The sequence below is a fragment of the Trachypithecus francoisi genome, unplaced genomic scaffold (genome assembly GCF_009764315.1).
Source record: "Trachypithecus francoisi isolate TF-2019V2 unplaced genomic scaffold, Tfra_2.0 Lachesis_group14, whole genome shotgun sequence".
NCBI classification, from domain to species: Eukaryota; Metazoa; Chordata; class Mammalia; order Primates; family Cercopithecidae; genus Trachypithecus; species Trachypithecus francoisi.
This window is the reverse complement of record NW_022681459.1, coordinates 18,328,671-18,346,858: the sequence shown is the minus strand read 5'-3', so window position 1 is coordinate 18,346,858 and position 18,188 is coordinate 18,328,671. Positions and strand designations below refer to the sequence as shown.

The 18,188-nt window shown below is 44.1% G+C and overlaps 1 protein-coding gene across 4 annotated transcripts in view; it reads left to right on the top strand.

Annotated features, from left to right (window-relative positions):
• TIAM1 (TIAM Rac1 associated GEF 1) overlaps positions 1 to 3,552 on the top strand; it is a 446,951-nt gene extending 443,399 nt beyond the window's left edge. For 3 of the 4 annotated variants that reach the window (XM_033232291.1, XM_033232293.1, XM_033232295.1), the window contains one exon: positions 1,128 to 3,552. In XM_033232291.1, coding sequence (XP_033088182.1) covers positions 1,128 to 1,597 — 470 coding nt within the window. In that variant the 3' untranslated portion in view covers positions 1,598 to 3,552. The remainder of the gene's footprint in view (positions 1 to 1,127) is intronic. The other variant, XM_033232292.1, reaches the window with a different exon arrangement.
• Positions 3,553 to 18,188: the final 14,636 nt, after the last annotated feature.

The window sequence follows — 18,188 nt, the reverse complement described above, 5'->3', positions numbered from 1 at the left end:
AGCTCCCAGTTGGCTTTGAGACTCTTCCCCTCCACTGGAAAGCCCGTGTTGCATTTCACCTTTTCATGTCTAATGCAACAGCCGCTTCACTCTCGAGGGAGAAGCAGCAGCCTTCCCTGTGAACAGTCTCGTGCAGGCGTGTGGTGGGATTGTTGGCTTGATTGGATGGCGTCTTTTGTGTGCTTGTTTTTAATTCTGGCTTCCTAGAGGGCAGTAGGTGAAAGAATGAAGTTTTCTTAACTGGTAGTCACTTTATACAGCACTTTGTTGATCAAACTGCTTGGGTATCATCGGTTTTTTATTTCTCCTTCCACTGAGGCACTGATAACGTTAATCGCTTTGTAGAAGAGTGAGCGATACACAGACTGTAACTGGGGGAGACTAAGGCTCACATTTGCTTAGCCTCCTACCTGATGTGGGACTTTGTCAGAAAGAAGACAGGGAAATAACTGAAGATTCCATGTCTTTGAGAGCCGCTCTTTCTTCATAGGCTCTCTTAAGAGGGATTTGGTCCCCTCAATCTAACTGCAGATCCCAAGAAATGTTACGTTCAAGTTCCCAGAAAACAAGTCACTGAGACCAGTGCTTCTGCCTCCTTGATGCATTTTCTACAAAGACAGCAAAACCATAGATACACTCCCACCCTTGCTAAAAACCTATTCCAGCTAAACAACCCTGGGACAGCCCTGGGGATCTTCATAGCACTGGACCATGGGACATGACCAGGACTGAGGACACTAACTCACTAACTCATCCCCAAATCAGTGGTCTGTCTACTTGAGAGCAGCTGTAGTCTGTTACCCATCTCTTAGAGGCACAGGTTAGAATAGTAGATGATTTGCCAGGGAGTTGAGTGCCCCTTTGCCCATAACCTACAACCTCTGCTGTGTGCCCCGGTTCCCCCTTGCCCTTCCATCAGTTGCTAGAACATCTAAGTCCAGATACCTCGACAAGGTAAATGCTCTGAGACAGACTGGTGAAATCTAGACTGTAAGCCCCAAAAGACATCAAGGCATTCGGTGCATACCGTTTCGGTTTTTATTTTCTCCTGTCCTTTGCTTTCTGGATTTTCATCTCACGTAAAGCATGTGGGGGTTTTATTTTTATATTTTTGTGTGTGTGTGCAGTGTCTGCCCCAAGCAAGTCTCTTGGGAGGAGGAGGCGACAGCTGGCTCGAAACAGGTTTACCATTGATTCTGATGCCGTCTCCGCAAGCAGCCCGGAGAAAGAGTCCCAGCAGCCCCCCGGTGGTGGGGACACTGACCGATGGGTAGAGGAGCAGTTTGATCTTGCTCAGTATGAGGAGCAAGATGACATCAAGGAGACAGACATCCTCAGTGACGATGATGAGTTCTGTGAGTCCGTGAAGGGCGCCTCAGTGGACAGAGACCTGCAGGAGCGGCTTCAGGCTGCCTCCATCAGTCAGCGGGAAAGAGGCCGGAAAACCCTGGACAGTCACGCGTCCCGCATGGCGCAGCTCAAGAAGCAAGCTGCCCTGTCGGGGATCAATGGAGGCCTGGAGAGCGCAAGTGAGGAGGTCATTTGGGTTAGGCGCGAAGACTTTGCCCCCTCCAGGAAACTGAACACTGAGATCTGACTGTGTCACCTGCCCCATAGAGAATGTGTGTAGATACTTCCTGCCCTAACTCTGCCCACCCTCCTGTACCGTCGACAAGAATGTCCCCTTCGGTCGCGCTCTTGCACACACGGTTTTGGCAGCTGACTTGGTTCTGAAGCCATGTAGCCACCCAACTTTGTCATTTTCAACAACATCAGAAATAATTCCTCAGAATCCCAAATAAGCTTGAGTCCTATCTTCTGTATATTATTAAGGGCTTTTATTTATTCTCAGTTAATCAGGGCCTGAACAATTAAAAGAAAAAAGATTCTCTAGCACTGGAAAGCAGATCACCCCCAGGAGTTAACAGATGTACAGCAGATTAATTTAAGGGATAGTAGCACACACACGATCCTTCTATCTGAAATCAGTCCCTAGTTGGGGAAACCTCTTTCAAACACAAAATGAAATGAAATGTGTACAGCTTGCAGTGTTCCGACTATACCCTTCCCTCTTCCATGTCTCAGAATCTCTGTGTATTTTAAGAATGTGTGAGGAAAGGGTGGCAGTTCATGTTTCAATGAGCCTTTTTTTTTCCTTCCTGTTTTGGTCTATAGCTGGTCTTACTCTGTGTCCATGTTCGGAAGCTCTAGTTTTGCATAGAATTATAGAGATGCCAAACTCTTTGAAAAGAGATCCAAATTTATCGCTTGAGAGAAAGAAGAAACACTATTTTTTGTATTTTACCTGAGATACAGGGGCACAAATAGATGAGGATTTTACAGTGTTAGTGTGACCCTGAGCCTAAAAAATGAGGATATAACCTTTTACAGAGAGAGTGAGGTGTGGTGGTTTTATATTTATATATGAAAGGCCAACAAGCTCATGCTAAGGATATACTTTTCTTCCAAGAAGCGGATTTGTTTTTTCTTTTTAATGTTTGAATCTGTATTTGAGCTGGGAGTTTGGTTGGATTAAACATGACACCCAGGTGGGCGGGGTGTGTGTGTCTGTTGCACATGGCAGGGAGGGGAGCCTCCTTCTCATGGGGTTGCTGTGGTGATCATTGGTTTTCCCATTAAAATTGCATCTTCATCCATAGATTACCTTCCCCTTCCCTGACAGTTCATAACCAAACCTTTAAACAGAACAGCCTCTTTAAAAACTTCTCTTGTGTTGAACACTTTCTTCATGCTAACGAAACAGGGTAAACACGCTCAACACGTTAATGGTCTAAACAGATATCCAAATACTAAGAAGAAAAACAAGTTATAGCACTTTCAATTTTAAAAAAAAAAAAAAAAAAACGGTTTATAGCTTTTTCTTTTCCCATGTCACAATGTCCACTTCCTAAGAAGGGTTTAAAATACTATGAAAACTTTCTTTTTGGGGAAAATATCTATTTGGTGTTTGACACATCAGTAAGTACTTTAGACCTGAATTTTATAGTAGCTTTAGGAGTTATATTTTATAAAAATCAGTTATGACTTTATATTTCCAGACAATAGAGAGTTCAGTACATCATGCTCTTGTGCCTCTGCCTGCTTTTCCTGCGTTCCCACCCTGTATCCCCGTCCCCCCGCCTTTTGGGTTTCCAGGGCTTCGAGCTTGATCTTTTGAAAGTTTTATTCTATTAAATTTTTGCTATATCTTCTGGTTTTCTTAAAAAGCTTTAGAATGGTTTCTATACCCTTTGTACCACTGCATTTTTCCATATCATCTCCGGTTCGATCGCGTCCAGATGGAAAACGGAAGCAGAGGCTTCTAATCGTCGCATTTCCTGGTTCCAGTGCAACACATCCATCTGAAAACACTCGGAAGTCTGGTGCTTGGAGAGGGTGCCATTGTCTCTTGTACATAAGGTCATGACGTGTCTATGTCAAAAGTTCTTATATATTTCTTTTATAAGCTGAAAGAAGGTCTATTTTTATGTTTTTAGGTCTATGAATGGAATGTTGTCAATGCTTGTCAAACAATAAAAATACTGAAAAGTGTCTGGGCGGTTCTATGCCTTTTTGGATGGGAGGATGAGTATGAACTGTTGGCGGGGGAGAGGCGGTGGGAGAAGATCCCTGGGAATGCCGTTTGGAGAAGTCACGTGATCAGGAGAACGCTGTTGTGGTAGTGCTTGAAGCTTTAACAGAAAAACAGGTGCATTACAGTTGCTTGGCATCTTGACCTAACGTTACCCCTACTGGGTACTGTTTCTTTTCCAGTCTCCTGCCTATCCCAATGGGAGCAGGCTGGGGGATTCCCATGAAAATATTGGGGTGAAGTGCAGAGCTCCGACTGGCCTGACTGAGCTCTTGAATCACTCCACGTTTTATCACCGGGGATCCACTGCCTGAGCCTTTCACAGAATCACAAAACAAGGTAAATAGTGTCTTGGGCTGCCTTTCTCTTCCCGTCACAGTCCCCAGATCGGACCCTCCTGCGTCCCTTACAAACCTTACCCGTCAACGTTACCCCATCCATCCCTGCCCTCGGTGAAAACATTTTCTCCTGTCTCTAGAAGAGCCTCTCCCTGGCGCATGGCGAGCCCTGTGGTGTAGCACTTGCTCCTCGCAGTGGAGGTCCTGACACCAGCAGCGTCATAATGTCGCTGGGAGCTTGTTGGAAGTGCAAAAAACTGGGAGGCAGGAGGAGCACTTGAGGCTAGAAGTTCGAGACCAGCCTGGGCAACATAGTGAGCTCCCATCTCTATGAAAAATAAAATACTTAGCTAGTCGTAGTGGTTCACACCTTTAGTCCCAGCTGCTCAGGAGGCTGAGGTGGGAAGATTGCTTGAGCTCAGGAATTTGAGGCTTGCAGTGAACTGTGATCACGTTATTGTACTCCAGCCTGGGTAGCAGAGAGAGACCCTGTCTCAGAAAAGAAAAATGCAGAAACTTGGGCCCCACCCAGAGGCACTAAACCAGAACTTCCATCTTAATGGGATCCTCTGATGATTCATCCATGTTCACGTTTGAGTCACATTCATTTGGTGGCCTCCAAACATTTTGATGTTGAGCAGTGATTTGGAGCACATCCCTCTTTATTTTAAATATATTCAGGCATTACAGCAACAATATGTACATCTGTAAGACACAAGATTTCTTTCTGTAGCCAATGCATCCGTCTTGGGGGATGACTGAAGCCAGCTTTAACACCTGCTCCATGAAGTTCTTCCAGCAGTTAGAACTCTGGTGTAAATGAGATTTAGCAGTTTGGGCTGCTTTCCTCACCAATAGCTGAGTCTCTGTGTGCAGAGGAAATGAGTGCTCAAAGTCGACTGTAGAGGAATAATCATACCTTTCCCCACTAGTTTCGTTCATTTTCAGGCTCATCTCCCACCAGGCTGGCAGAAAAGATCCTCAGTTTTCCTCTCCCTTTCTGTTCGTGAGGTTTGGGGGCGGGGTGCTCCCTTCTGCAAAGATAACTAGCAGTGACCAGAGTCGTCATCCATCCACGGGCTCCTTCACGCGTGATGGTGGGCTCTCTAGTGTATCCTTCTGCTCACCCAGGACACGTCTGCAGCCTGGTCCCTGGCATTCTGTCTCCTCTCTGGGACGTTGCCAGGATACTTTGCCTAAATTCTGGTCCGTCCCCTTCCACAGAGCTCTCCTGCCTGTATCCTTAGCCAGGGGCTAGTGCCGTTTTTGTTTGTTTGTTTGAGAGGGAGTCTCACACTGTCGCCCAGGGTGAAGTGCAGTGGCATGATCTCGGCTCACTGCAACCTTCGCCTCCCAGGTTCAAGGGATTCTCCTGCTGCTCAGCCTCCTGAGTAGCTAGGATAACAGGCGCCCGCCACTATGCCCAGCTAATTTTGTTTTGTATTTTTAGTAGAGACGAGGTTTCACTTTGTTGGTCAGGCTGGTCTCGAACGCCTGACCTCATGATCCACCCACCTCGGCCTCCCAGAGTGCTGAGATTACAGGCATGAGCCATCGTACCCTGCTGGCTATTGCCTTTTCTGTGTGTGGGTGGTTATGGGGATGAGGACAGCACTCCCCTTCAAAGTTTCAGAGATTTTAAATATTCCCCCACCTCATACATGCTGTCTGCTGTCTTGCCTGCAGATTTAAATGAAGGTTGAGTTTTTTGTGATATTGATAAAATCAGTTTTATGTGACAGACATGGCCATTTTGAGGAATAAGCCTTTACTGACCTTTTTTTTTTTTTTTTTTTTTTGAGACGGAGTCTCACTCTGTTGCCCGGGCTGGAGTGCAGTGGCTGGATCTCAGCTCACTGCAAGCTCCACCTCCTGGGTTCACGCCATTCTCCTGCCTCAGCCTCCCGAGTAGCTGGGACTACAGGCGCCCGCCACCTCGCCTGGCTAGTTTTTTATATTTTTTAGTAGAGACGGGTTTTTTTTTTTTTTTTAAGGTTTGAATAGACTTAATAGTTGGACCAGCGATGTCACAGGACTAGGTTGTGGCTTAAGCGACCATAATGTTATAATTCAGTCCTAACTCCAGCAGATGGGAAAGTGATAATGGCCCCAGGAACAGAGTTGTTTAGTTTGGGGAATGGATGGAAAGTCAAGGTAGGGATGGAGTGTCACTCACTTGAAATAAATCTTGATACCTTTTGCTGAAAGCCCTTGCATAAAAGATGCGTTTTTGTGGAAAATCAGGGAAACAGACAATGACTGGCAGGTCTCCTATTAAACTTTCAAGTCTCAGGGAGTTTCTCGCCACCAGCTGGAGTAAGGTGTATCGGACCCGATAGAGCAATGATCCTTGAACCAAAATGTGACTTTCCAAGGGTTCCAGGATGCAGATGGTTTAAGGGGAATCCATATCTAGATACTCAGTGTCAAATGTCCTTTCCTAAAACTGATCTGCCTGGGAATGTGCTTGTGCTAAAGTGCACACTGTCTTCCCTCCCTCCCTTTTCACAGTCATCTTGCTCCCATTTATAAAAAAAAATAAGAGACTCCTCTCAGCTGTCCTGTCCTGGATTGTACTTAGGGGGAAGAACCTCTGGGATACCAAACATGGTCACAGAGAAATGGCGTGTTCAGAAAGTAAATGACACCACCGGCCAGGGAACTAATCCTTCGATAAGTCAGGTGGTTTCTAATTATTTGCTCCTAATCAGTTTGAAGAAGGACCTAATCAAGTCATCAGGTGGTAAGTCATTAATTGTAGATGATATCTCTGATTTGGTGCAGATCATTCAAGAGGTCAGAGAATTGAGTGACACATAAAACTGCCGAAATTAAACTCCTTTCACTCCCAGTAGTCTTCACACAAGGCTTTTCTGTGCTTGCAGCTACAAAAATGAAAAATAGAAATAGAATTGATGCACAACTCTGCCTAGCTAAAAATAAGAGCCACTGAATGGATACATGAACTAATTGAAAAATAAAAATATCCATTTCATTAAGAGATTATTTCCAGTGAAGTTTTACTCTTTATATTTGATATTTTTATGTCTCTCTCTCTATATATATATACACACACACACACACACACAAACTCTCTCTCTCCATATATATGTGTATATATATAAACTCCAGCAGATGGGAAAGTGGTAATGGCTCCAGGAGCAGAGTTGTTTAGTTTGGGGAGTGGATAGAAAGTCAAAGCAGGGATGGAGTGTCACTTGAAATAAACCTTGATGCATTTTACTAAAATATATTTATATATACAGATACATTTTTTGGCGGGGGATGGGGCGACAGGGCCTCTGTCACCCAGGCTGGAGTGCAGGAGTGCAATTATAGCTCACTGCAGCCTCAAACTGGACTCAGACGATCCTCACACCTCAGCCTCCGGAACAGCTGGGACTACAGACACGTACCATGACCCTGGGGCTAATTTTTACATTTTTTGTAAAAATTACAAAACTTTTATAGAGACAGGATCTCCATATGTCACCCAAGCTGGTCTGGAACTTCTAGCTTCAAGCAGTTTTCCCCACTTAGCCTCCCAAAGTGCTGGGATCACAGGCATGAGCCACTGTGCCTAGCTGATATATTTTTATATTGGTCAATCATATACCAATAATACCTACTTTATGGTAACACAATCCATAAGTGATTTAAAAAAAAAAAAATAGTTGGAGCTTTATGGCATAGGAAATGCCAAAACTTTTAACATAGACATTTATCCAGATATCTTTGTTTTAAAGAAGTATGATAGGGTAATAGGATATAATAGGATATTAGAAAAATGTGGCTAAAAGAAAAAAGGAATGATGTGAAATTTTTAAGTTTTTAAATGTATCCTTTGAATGGATGATGGGCATCAAATTGATTTGGGATTTTGGATACACTGGATACATTGAAACTGACATAATAGTTTTATTTGAAAATCTCAAATTTTATAATATGTAAGTATATCAGTTGCTAGGTAATAAAAGCACCCTAAGGCTTAGTGGCTTAATGTAACAAGCATTTATAATGTTCATGAATCTGGGGGTTAGCTGGGTAGTTCTGGACTTGGCTGAGTTGGTGGATCTCTGTGGTCAGCTGGTGGTTCAGCTCAGCCCACACCGCATGTTCTCACAGCCTGTGGCCTCATATGTGTCAGTTGGAGGGCTACTTGGTCTAGGAACCTCAGCCAGGACAGCTCGTCTCTGCTTCACGTGGTCTCTCTTCCACTAGTAGACTCGCAGAGGCTTCCTTACATGGTGACCGCAGGTTCCAAAGAGTAGCAGGAGCAAGTCCCAGAACACAAGTGATTTTCAGGCTTCTTCCTGACTCACCTTTTCATAACCCTAGGCGAAAGCAAACCGTGTGTTCAGTTGGGAAGGAACTCTCCAGGGTCATGGATCCAGGGAAGTGTGACTCCTTAGGGATCGTTACTGCAGTAATCTACCGTAGCATCCTTTGAAACTACTTGAATTGATGATAAAAACATTTATTATGACATTTAGCTGTCAAAGGGAATATATTTTCAAAATTAGGGAGTTGCTGAGAAGAAATTGGAAATTATTGATGAGAAGAAATTGGAAATTATTGCAGAGAAGTCCGAGTTATTGTCGAGGGCAGTCCAGGCTCTCACTGTTCCCCTCTCTGTTGAGAACAGGGCATCTGAATGGAGAGGAAGTGCATGGGCTTTGGGGTGGGACCCCTGTGTGCTTGAAGCTTGACGTTTCCGTTGACCAGCTGTGTGAACCCGGGCAAAACACCAATCCTTCTGTGTCTCTTTCTGCACCTCTACCGTGGGGATGATACTACCTACTTTATCACGTGACCAATTAGTGGTCACCACCTGCTGTGTCTCCCGCTCCCTCCCGCAGCCCACATCGAGGAAGCAGCAGGGCCTCAATGTTCTCAGTGTTCTGAGATGATGAGATGGTGCCAAGTTCGCTTTGGAAGCTTCTAGCTCTGGTTTTGACTAATCAAGTGAAAATTGGCATTTGTAGAGAAGACGCTGGAAAATGCCTTTATTCTCATTAGGGTTTTCTATTCACTTGTAAATTTATGCACCACCTCGTTAAATATATAAAAGTCAATCTAGACTTAAAAGTGATCTAAGTGATTAGAATACAAATAAACATTTTCATATTGAATTAAAAAAAATGGAAAAGCTACCTCAAAAGTGTGTTCAATTTTTGTACCTTTTTTTTTTTTTTTTTTTTTTGGAGATGGAGTCTCACTCTGTTGCCCAGGCTAGAGTGCAGTGGCATGATCTCTGCTCACCAAAATCTCTGCCTTCCAGGTTCAAGCGATTCCCCTGCCTCAGCCTCCCAAGTAGCTGGGACTACAGGCGGTGCCACCTTGCCTGGCTAATTTTTGTGTTTTTAGTAGAGATGGGGTTTCACTATGTTGGCCAGGATGGTCTCGAACTCCTGACTGAGACCTCAGCCTCCCAAAGTGCTGGGATTACAGGCATGAGCCACTGCGCCCGGCCTGATTTTTAAAGCAAATATGGAAGCTGTAATCAGACTAGCAATTTGTGGGTGAGCCCTGTGTTACTGCCATATTACTCAATAATTCATGTTCAGATAGCTGAGTCTGAAGTACCCCAGTTTGGGAATTACAATCTATATCTTAGCTAAGATAGGAAAAATTTACTAAAAAAAATTTTTTTTGGTTGAATTTCAGATTTCTCCTATAACTCTGCACACCAGAAAGAAATCTATAGTACTCAAATACACATGAAATTCCATCAACTGTTTCATTTTTTTTTTTTTTTCCTTAATCTTGTTCAGGGCATGTAAGATTTGTTTTACTTAAAATTACATTATTCACTCAATTTTTATACGGAAATTTTTTTAAGGGAAATTTTTATAAGGAAAATGTATAAGGAACACCCTTGAGAATTCTACCAGAGTTATTGATACTTCTCTTTCTTAAGCAGTTGATCTTGAAATTCTCTTAAAAAATGATATTTGAGTGGCTGGGCGCGGTGGCTCGCGCCTGTAATCCCAGCACTTTGGGAGGCCGAGGCGGGCAGATCACAAGGTCGGGAGATCGAGACCATCCTAGCTAACACGGTGAAACCCCGTCTCCACTAAAAATACAAAAAAAAATTAGCCAGGCGAGGTGGTGGGTGCCTGTAGTCCCAGCTACTGGGGAGGCTGAGGCAGGAGAATGGCGTGAACCTGGGAGGCGGAGCTTACAGTGAGCCCAGATCGCGCCATTGCACTCCAGCCTGGGCGACCGAGCGAGACTCCGTCTCTAAAAAAAATAAATAAATAAATTATATTTGAGTTTCAAAACTTGTAGTTGGCCTGTGAGAGGAAAAATAATTTTTCTTTCTGTCCTTCTTAGTTTTTAACTGGGATCTGTGTAACAAAAGACAGATTATCAAAAGAAAAGCAAACAAACTTACTAACAAGTACATTTCATACACACATGGGAGCAAACTCAGAGAAAGAGTAACTGTCAAAGAGGTGGCTGAGAACTTTGGTGTATATAGTACCTCTAACAAAGAGCATTACATCTCTAAAGAAGTGACAAGACAAGGAAAAGGACCTTCAGTCTTTAGAGGTGGCAAATTGTGGGAAGGCAAATAAACAGAAAGTAAACTAAGAGTGGATAAAGACTAGTTTGTCCTGTAGATTCCTCTGGTGCCATCTTCAGGTTGATGAGGTTGTAAAGTCATCTCTTTTTGGTAGAGAGGAGAGGGGGGACCCTGATGTAAATCTATGTTTTGCTTTTAGGCAAATAGAGGAAGGGCAGAGAGCTTTTATCGTATCTGCTTCTTCTCAATTGCCTTCATCTCAGAAGAATCCTTATGCCAGCTGGGCGCAGTGGCTCACGCCTGTAATCCCAGCAATTTGGGAAGCCAAGGCATGCGGATCACTTGAGGTCAGGAGTTCGTGACCAGCCTGACCAACATGGTGAAACCCCGTCTCTACTAAAAATACAAAACTTAGCCAGACATGGTGGTGCATGCCTGTAATCCTGGCTACTTAGGAGGCTGAGGCAGGAGAATCGCATCGCTTGAACCTGGGAGGCAGAGGTTGCAGTGAGGAGATATCATGCCACTGCACTCCAGCCTGGGCAACAGAGCGAGATTCGGTCTCAAAAAAAAAAAAAAAAAAAAAGAGAAAAAAGGATCCTTATGCCAAAGTGTCATATTTTGGGTTATTATATCCGCTACCCTTCAGTTGTTATTTTCTTTTGCTCATTTTTCTGTAATAGCCCAGAAAAGTTGGTCTGGTTTTTATTTATGAAGAGCTCTGTTACGAACACAGCTGGTCCAGGATAAACTCTTATGTTTCAGATCTACAGACTCCAGCAATATCACTAATCCCGGGAGTGGGATCCCAGGCTGCCACTACTATGTGGTGGGGCCTCAGAGGGATCCCTCTCTGCCTTGGAGCTTGTTTTTATAAGTTAAGAAATGGTTGTGCTTTCTACAAGGAAATGTTCCTATTGTACCTTGGTAGATACTACGTTTAAGAAATTTTGACATGGCAAAAATAAAATTATCTTGGGGAGGCAAGAGGAAAGCTGGCATCTCAAGCTGGAAACTGCAAGTCATTGTTAGGTTCTGAACTGACTGAAACGTTTTATTAATTGTATTCGTCCATTCTCACATTGCTATAAAGAAATACATGAGACTGGGTAATTTATAAAGAAAAGAGGCTTAATTGGCTCACAGTTTCACAGGACGTACAAGAAGCATGGACAATCATGGTGGAAGGCAAAGGGGAAGCCAGCTGGAGCAGGAGGAAGAGAGCAAAAGCGGAAGTGCTACACACTGTTTTTTTGTTTTGTTTTGTTTTGTTTTTTTGAGATGGAGTCTTGCACTGTCGCCCAGGCTGGAGTGCAGTGGTGCGATAGCCCATTGCAGCCTCCACCTCCCGGGTTCAAGCGATTCTCAAGCCTCAGCCTCCCAGGTAGCTGGGGATTACAGGCGTGCACCACCACACCCAGCTAATTTTTGTATTTTTAGTAGAGAGACAGGTTTTACCACTATGCACAGGCTGGTCTCGAACTCCTGGCCTCAAGTGATCCATCTGCCTCATCCTCCCAAAAGGCTGCGATTACAGGCATGAGCCACTGCTGCCAGCTGCTATACACTTTTAAACAACCAGATCTTGTGAGAACTCACTATCACGAGAACTGCAAGGGGGAAGTACGCCCCCATGATCCAATCACCTTCTACCAGGCCCCTCCTCCAACAGTGGGGATTACAGTTCAACATGAGATTTTGGTGGGGACACAAATCCAAACCATGTCATTTTACCCTGGTCCCTCCCAAATCTGCTGTCCTTCTCACATTGCAAAATACAATCATCCCTTCTCAACAGTCCCCTGAGTCTTAACTCACTTCTGCATTAACTCAAAACTCCACAGTCCAAAGTCTCATCTGAGATAAGACAAGTCCCTTTTGCCTATGAGCCTGTAAAATGAAAAACAAGTTGTTACTTCCAAGATACAATGGAGGTACAGGCATCGGTTACATACACCCATTCCTAGTGGGAGAAATTGGCCAAAACAAAAGGTTACAGGCCCCATGAAGTCCAAACCCAGCAGGGAAGTCATTAAGTCTTAAAGCTCCAAAATAATCTCCTTTGACTCCATGTCTCACATTCAGGCCACACAGATGCAATGAGTGGGCTCCTAAGGCCTTGGGTAGCTCTATGGCTCTGCAGGGTATAGCCGCCATAGCTGTCTTCGTTGTGTGGTGTTGAGTGCCTGTGGCCTTTCCAAGCTCACGGTGCAAGCTGTCAGTGGATCTACCATTCTAGGAGCTGGAGGATGGTGACCCTACTTCTCACAGCGCCACTAGGCAGTGCTTGAGTGGGGACTCTGTGTGAGGGCTCCAACCCATATTTGCCCTCCATAGTTCCCTAGAAGGGGTTCTCCGTAAAGGCTCTGCCCCTGCAACAGACTTCTGCCTGGACATGCAAGCATTTCCGTACATCCTCTGGAATCTAGGCAGAGGCTCCCAAACCGCAGCTCTTGCCCTCTGTGCACCCACAGGCTTAATACCACATGGAAGCTGCTAAGGCTTATGGCTTGCACTCTCTGAAGCAGTGGCCTGAGCTGTACATTGGCCCCTTTTAGCCATGGCTGGAGCTGGAACAGTTGGGATGCAGGGAATGGTGTCCTGAGGTTGCCCAGGGCAGCAGGGCCCGGGGTCTGGCCTACAAAACCATTTTTCCTTCCTGTGTCTCCAGGCCTGTGATGGGAGGGGCTGCTGCAAAGGTCTCTAAAGTGTCTTTGAGGCATTTTCTCCATTGTCTTGACTATTAAGATTCAGCTTATTTGCTCATGCAAATTTCTGCAGCCAGCTTGAATTCTTCCCCAGAAAATGGGTTTTTCTTTTCTACCACATGGCCAGCCTGCACATTTTCCAAACTATTACACTCTGTACCTTTTAAAATATAAGTTCCAGTTCCAGATTATTTCTTTGCTCATGAATATAAGCATAGGCTGCTAGAAGCAACCAGGCCACATCTTGAACGTTTTGCTACTTAGAAATTTCTTCCACCGGATACCCTAAATCGTCACTCTTAAGTTCAAAGTTCCACAGATCTCTAGGGCAGGGGCACAATGCCTCCAACCTCTTTGCTAACACATAACACAAGTCACCTTTGCTCCAGTTTCTAATAAGTTCCTCATCTCCATCTGAGACCTTTTCAGCCTTGACCTCATTGACTATATCACTATAGCTTTGATCACAACAATTTAACAATTCTCTAGGAAGTTCCAAACTTTCCCTTATCTTCCTGTCTTCTTCTGAGCCCTCCAGACTGTTCCAACCTCTGCCCATTACTCAGTTCCAAAGCTGCTTCCACATTTTCAGGTGGAATGTGGCACCTTTATAGCAATGCCTCACACTCTCTGTACCAATTTTCTGTGTTAGCTAATTCTCACAATGCTAAAAAGAAATAACTGAGACTGGGTAATTTATTAAAAAAATAAAAAGAGGTTTAGTTGGCTCACAGTTCCACAGGGTGTATAGGAAACATGGGTGGGGAGGCCTCAGGAAACTTACAATCATGGTGGGAGGAAAGGGAAAACCAGCATGTCCTACATGGCTAGAGCAGAAGGAAGAGAGCCCAAAAGGGAAGTACTACACACTTTTAAACAACCAGATCTTGTGAGAATTCACTATCCTGAGAATAGCAAGAGGGAAGGCTGTCTCCATGATCCCATCACCTCCCACCAGGCCCCGCCTCCAACATTTGGGATTACAGTTCAACATGAGATTTTGGCAGGGACACAAATCCAAAGCATATCATTAATTTACTGATAACTAGATGAGAAAAAGGAATTAGAGGAAATTTCAAGCGAGGGAGAGGGATCTTTTTAAAAATGACTTTTAAAATTGAGGTAAAAGGTATATATACACCAAAGTGTACTACATAAGTGAACACTATAAACCAAAAATCAAATTCCATTCCCCTCAACCATCTGTATGGACCCCTCCTCTTGGCCCAGGGCATTTATGAGTTAACCTGAAAAGCTAGTTCAGGCTGTGATGGGAAGGGGGAGCCAGACATTATACTCGTTATACTCTCCTCCCTTTTGGAATTACTGATAGAACAGGCTCTTTAGGTCTGATAAGAAATATTTACAATCTATTCTCTCTGAAGCCTGCTACCTGGAGGCTTCCTCTGTGTGATAAAACCTTGGTCTCCACAATGCCTTATCATAACTCTATACAGGTCTTTAGATAATAGCTTTTTCAATCAATAGCTAATCAGAAAATCTTTAAATCTACCTACAACTTGGAAGCCCCTGCTTCCCACCTTTGCAGACTGAACCAATGTACATCATACATGTATTGATTGACGTCTTATGTCTCTCTGAAATGTATAAAACCAAGTTGTAGTCAGACCACCTTGGGCACATGTTCTCCCCAGGATCTCCTGAGGATTTTGTCATGGGTCACTGGTCACTCATAGTTGGCTCAGAATAAATCTCTTCAAATATTTTACAGTTCAACTCTTTTTGCCAGCAATACCTTGGTGATGTAGAAGAGGAAAAAATAATTTTCCCTCTGCTTTTCTGGGTTCTTAGGATCTTTGTAATAACAGATTAATAAGAGGAAAACGGCTGGGTGCGGTGGCTCACGTCTATAAGCCCAGCACTTTGGGAGGCCGAGGCAGGCGGATCACAAGGTCAGGAAATCGAGATCATCCTGGCTAACACAGTGAAACCCCGTCTCCACTAAAAATACAAAAAATTAGCTGGGTGTGGTGGCGGGTGCCTGTAGTCCCAGCTACTCAGGAGGCTGAGGCAGGAGAATGGTGTGAACCCGGGAGGTGGAGCTTGCAGTGAGCCGAGATCGCACCACTACACTCCAGCCTGGGCGACACAGCGAGACTCTGTCTCACAAAAAATAAAATAAAATAAAATAAGAGGAAAACAAGCTGAAGTTTATTAATATTATATTTCATATATACATGGGAGGTACCCAGAGAAATGAGTAAATCTCAAAGCCATGGCATAGAACCCTGGCTTATATAGTCTCACCAGAGAAAAAAAAACAAGAGGGGTACGGGGGAGGCAATTTATAGGAAGGTGACCAGGAAAGGAGGCACAGTAAACAAGAATAAGGTTTGTTATGCAGATTTAAGTCAGTGCCTTCTCCATTGATAGCAGTCTCATGTGATTTAGTCATCCTTTTATTCCTGTTAGAGAGGGAGATACCCTTACAAATGGAGATTTCCTTTATAGTAGTATATTTCCCATACAAAAGAAACTCTACTTTGTTTTTAGAGCTTCTCCTGTGTCTGCTGTTTCTCAAAATAATCCTTATGCCAAAGAGGCATATTTTGGGGTGGCTTACTCTGGTCTCCTACAGTGATTTTTAAAATATGTGCACCTTGATGCAACCACCAGTCAGAGTAAGATGTGGAACATTTCCAGCACTCCATAAAGTTCCCCTGTGTCTGCTCCATCATGATCAATTAGTTTTGTCTGTTTTTGCACTTCACGTAAATGGGATCAGGTAAAATGTACTCTCTGTGATTGGCTCCTTTTACTCATCCTAAACCTGTGAGCTGCTTCTGAATATTCGAGTAGTATGTTCTTTCTCTGTTGCTGTATTACATTGTATGAACAACCCAAAATGTGTCTCTCCATTGGTGATGGATCTTTAAACAGGCTGCCCAAGAGAAGCAATGTCACCCATCATCCAGGCTACAAAGTGACTAATGGGACCAGGCTTCACTGCTTGCCTAGGACAAGTTATTCACTTATTCAACAAATATTTATTGAGCACATAGTGTATTTGTGAAGCACCAGGCATTGTTCTTTGTGCTGGGAGTGTCAAGATAAAATCCTTGTCCTCATGGGAGCTTATGTTACAGTGGGAAGACAGGATGACTTAGTTCTTTTATGTTGCTAAAAGAAAACATCTCAGACTGGATAATATATGAACAACAGAAATTTAGTTCTCACAGTTCTGGAGGCTGAGAAGTCCAAGATCAAGACACTGGTATTCGGTGTCTGGTAAGGGTTTTTTTGCTTGGCAGATGAGCCCAAGAGCAAAGAAACCTAAGCTAATTCCCTCCAGTCCTTTTTATAAGACACTAATCTATTTATGAACGAGGAGCCCTCATGACTTAATCTTCCCAAAAGGCTCCACCTCTTACACACCACAATAGGGATTAAGTTTTGATATGGTTTGGCTGTGTCCCCACCCAAATCTCATCTTGAATGGTAGCTCCCATAATCGCTATGTGTCATGGGAGAGACTCAGTGAGAGGTAATTTAATCACAGGGGTGGATTTTTCCCTTGCTGTTCTCATGATAGTGAGTGAGTCTCACGAGATCTGATAGTTTTATAAAGGGCAGTTCCCCTGCACACACTTTCTTGCCTTCTGCCATGTAAGATGTGCCTTTACTCCTCCCTAGCCTTCTGCCACGATTGTGAGGCCTCCCCAGCCATGTAGAACTGTGAGTCCATTAAACCTCTTTTTTAAAAATTAATTATCCAGTCTCAGGTGTTTCTCCATAGCAGTATGAAAATGGACTAATACAGTAAATTGGTGCCTTTAGAGTGGGGTACTGCTATTAAGATACTTGAAAATGTGGAAGTGACTTTGGAACTGGGTAACAAGCAGAGCTTTGAACAGTTTGGAGGGCTCAGAAAATAGAAAAACATGAGAAAGTTTGGAACTTCCTAGGGATTTGAAGTTCAGAAAGATGTGGGAAAGTTTGGAACTTCCTAGAAACTTGTTGAATGGCTTTGACTGCAATGCTGATAGTGATATGGACAATAAAGTCCAGGTTGAGGTGTTTTCAGATGGAGATGAGGAACTTGTTGAGAACTGGAGCAAAGGTGACTTTTGTTATACTTTAGCGAAGAGACTGGCAGCATTTTGCTACAGCCCTAGAGATCTGTGGAACTTTGAACTTGAGAGAGATGATTTAGGATATCTGGCGGAAGAAATTACTAAGTGGCAAAGCGTTCAAGAGGAAGCAGAGCATAAAAATTTGGAAAATTTGCAGCCTAATGATGCAACAGAAAAGAAAAATGCATTTTCTAGGGAGAAATTAAAGCCTGCTCTAGAAATTTGCATAAGTAACAAGCAGCCAAATGTTAATCACCAAAACAATAGGGATGATATCTCCAGAGCATGTCAGAGACCTTCACAGCAGCACCTACCATCACAGGCCCGAGGCCTAGGAGGGAAAAATGGGTTTCTGGGCCAGGTCCAGGGCTCCCCTGCTGTGTGCAGCCTAGGGACTTGGTGTCCTGTTTTGTCCTAGCTGCTCTAGCCATAGCTAAAAGGGGCCAAGGTACAGCTCAGACTGTGGTTTCAGAGGGTGCAAGCCCCAAGCCTTGGCAGCATTCACATGGTGAGCCTGTGGGTGCACAGAAGTCAAGAACTGAGGTTTGGGAACTTCTGCCTAGATTTCAGAGGATGTATGGAAATGCCTAGATTTCAGAGGATGTATGGAAATGCCTAGATGTCCAGGCAGAAGTTTCCTGCAGGGGCAGGGCCCTCATGGAGAACTTCTGCTAGGGCAGTGTGGAAGAGAAATGTGGGGTGGGAGCCCCCACACAGAGTCCCCACTGAAGCACTGCCTATTGAAACTGTGAGAAGAGGGCCACCATCCTCCAGACCCCAGAATGGTAGATCCACTGACAGATTGCACCATGCACCTGGAAAAGCTGCAGACACTTAATGCCAGGCCTTGAAAGCAGCTGGGAACAGGGCTATACCCTTCAAAACCACAGGAGTGGAGCTCTCCAAAGCCTTGGGAATCCACCTCTT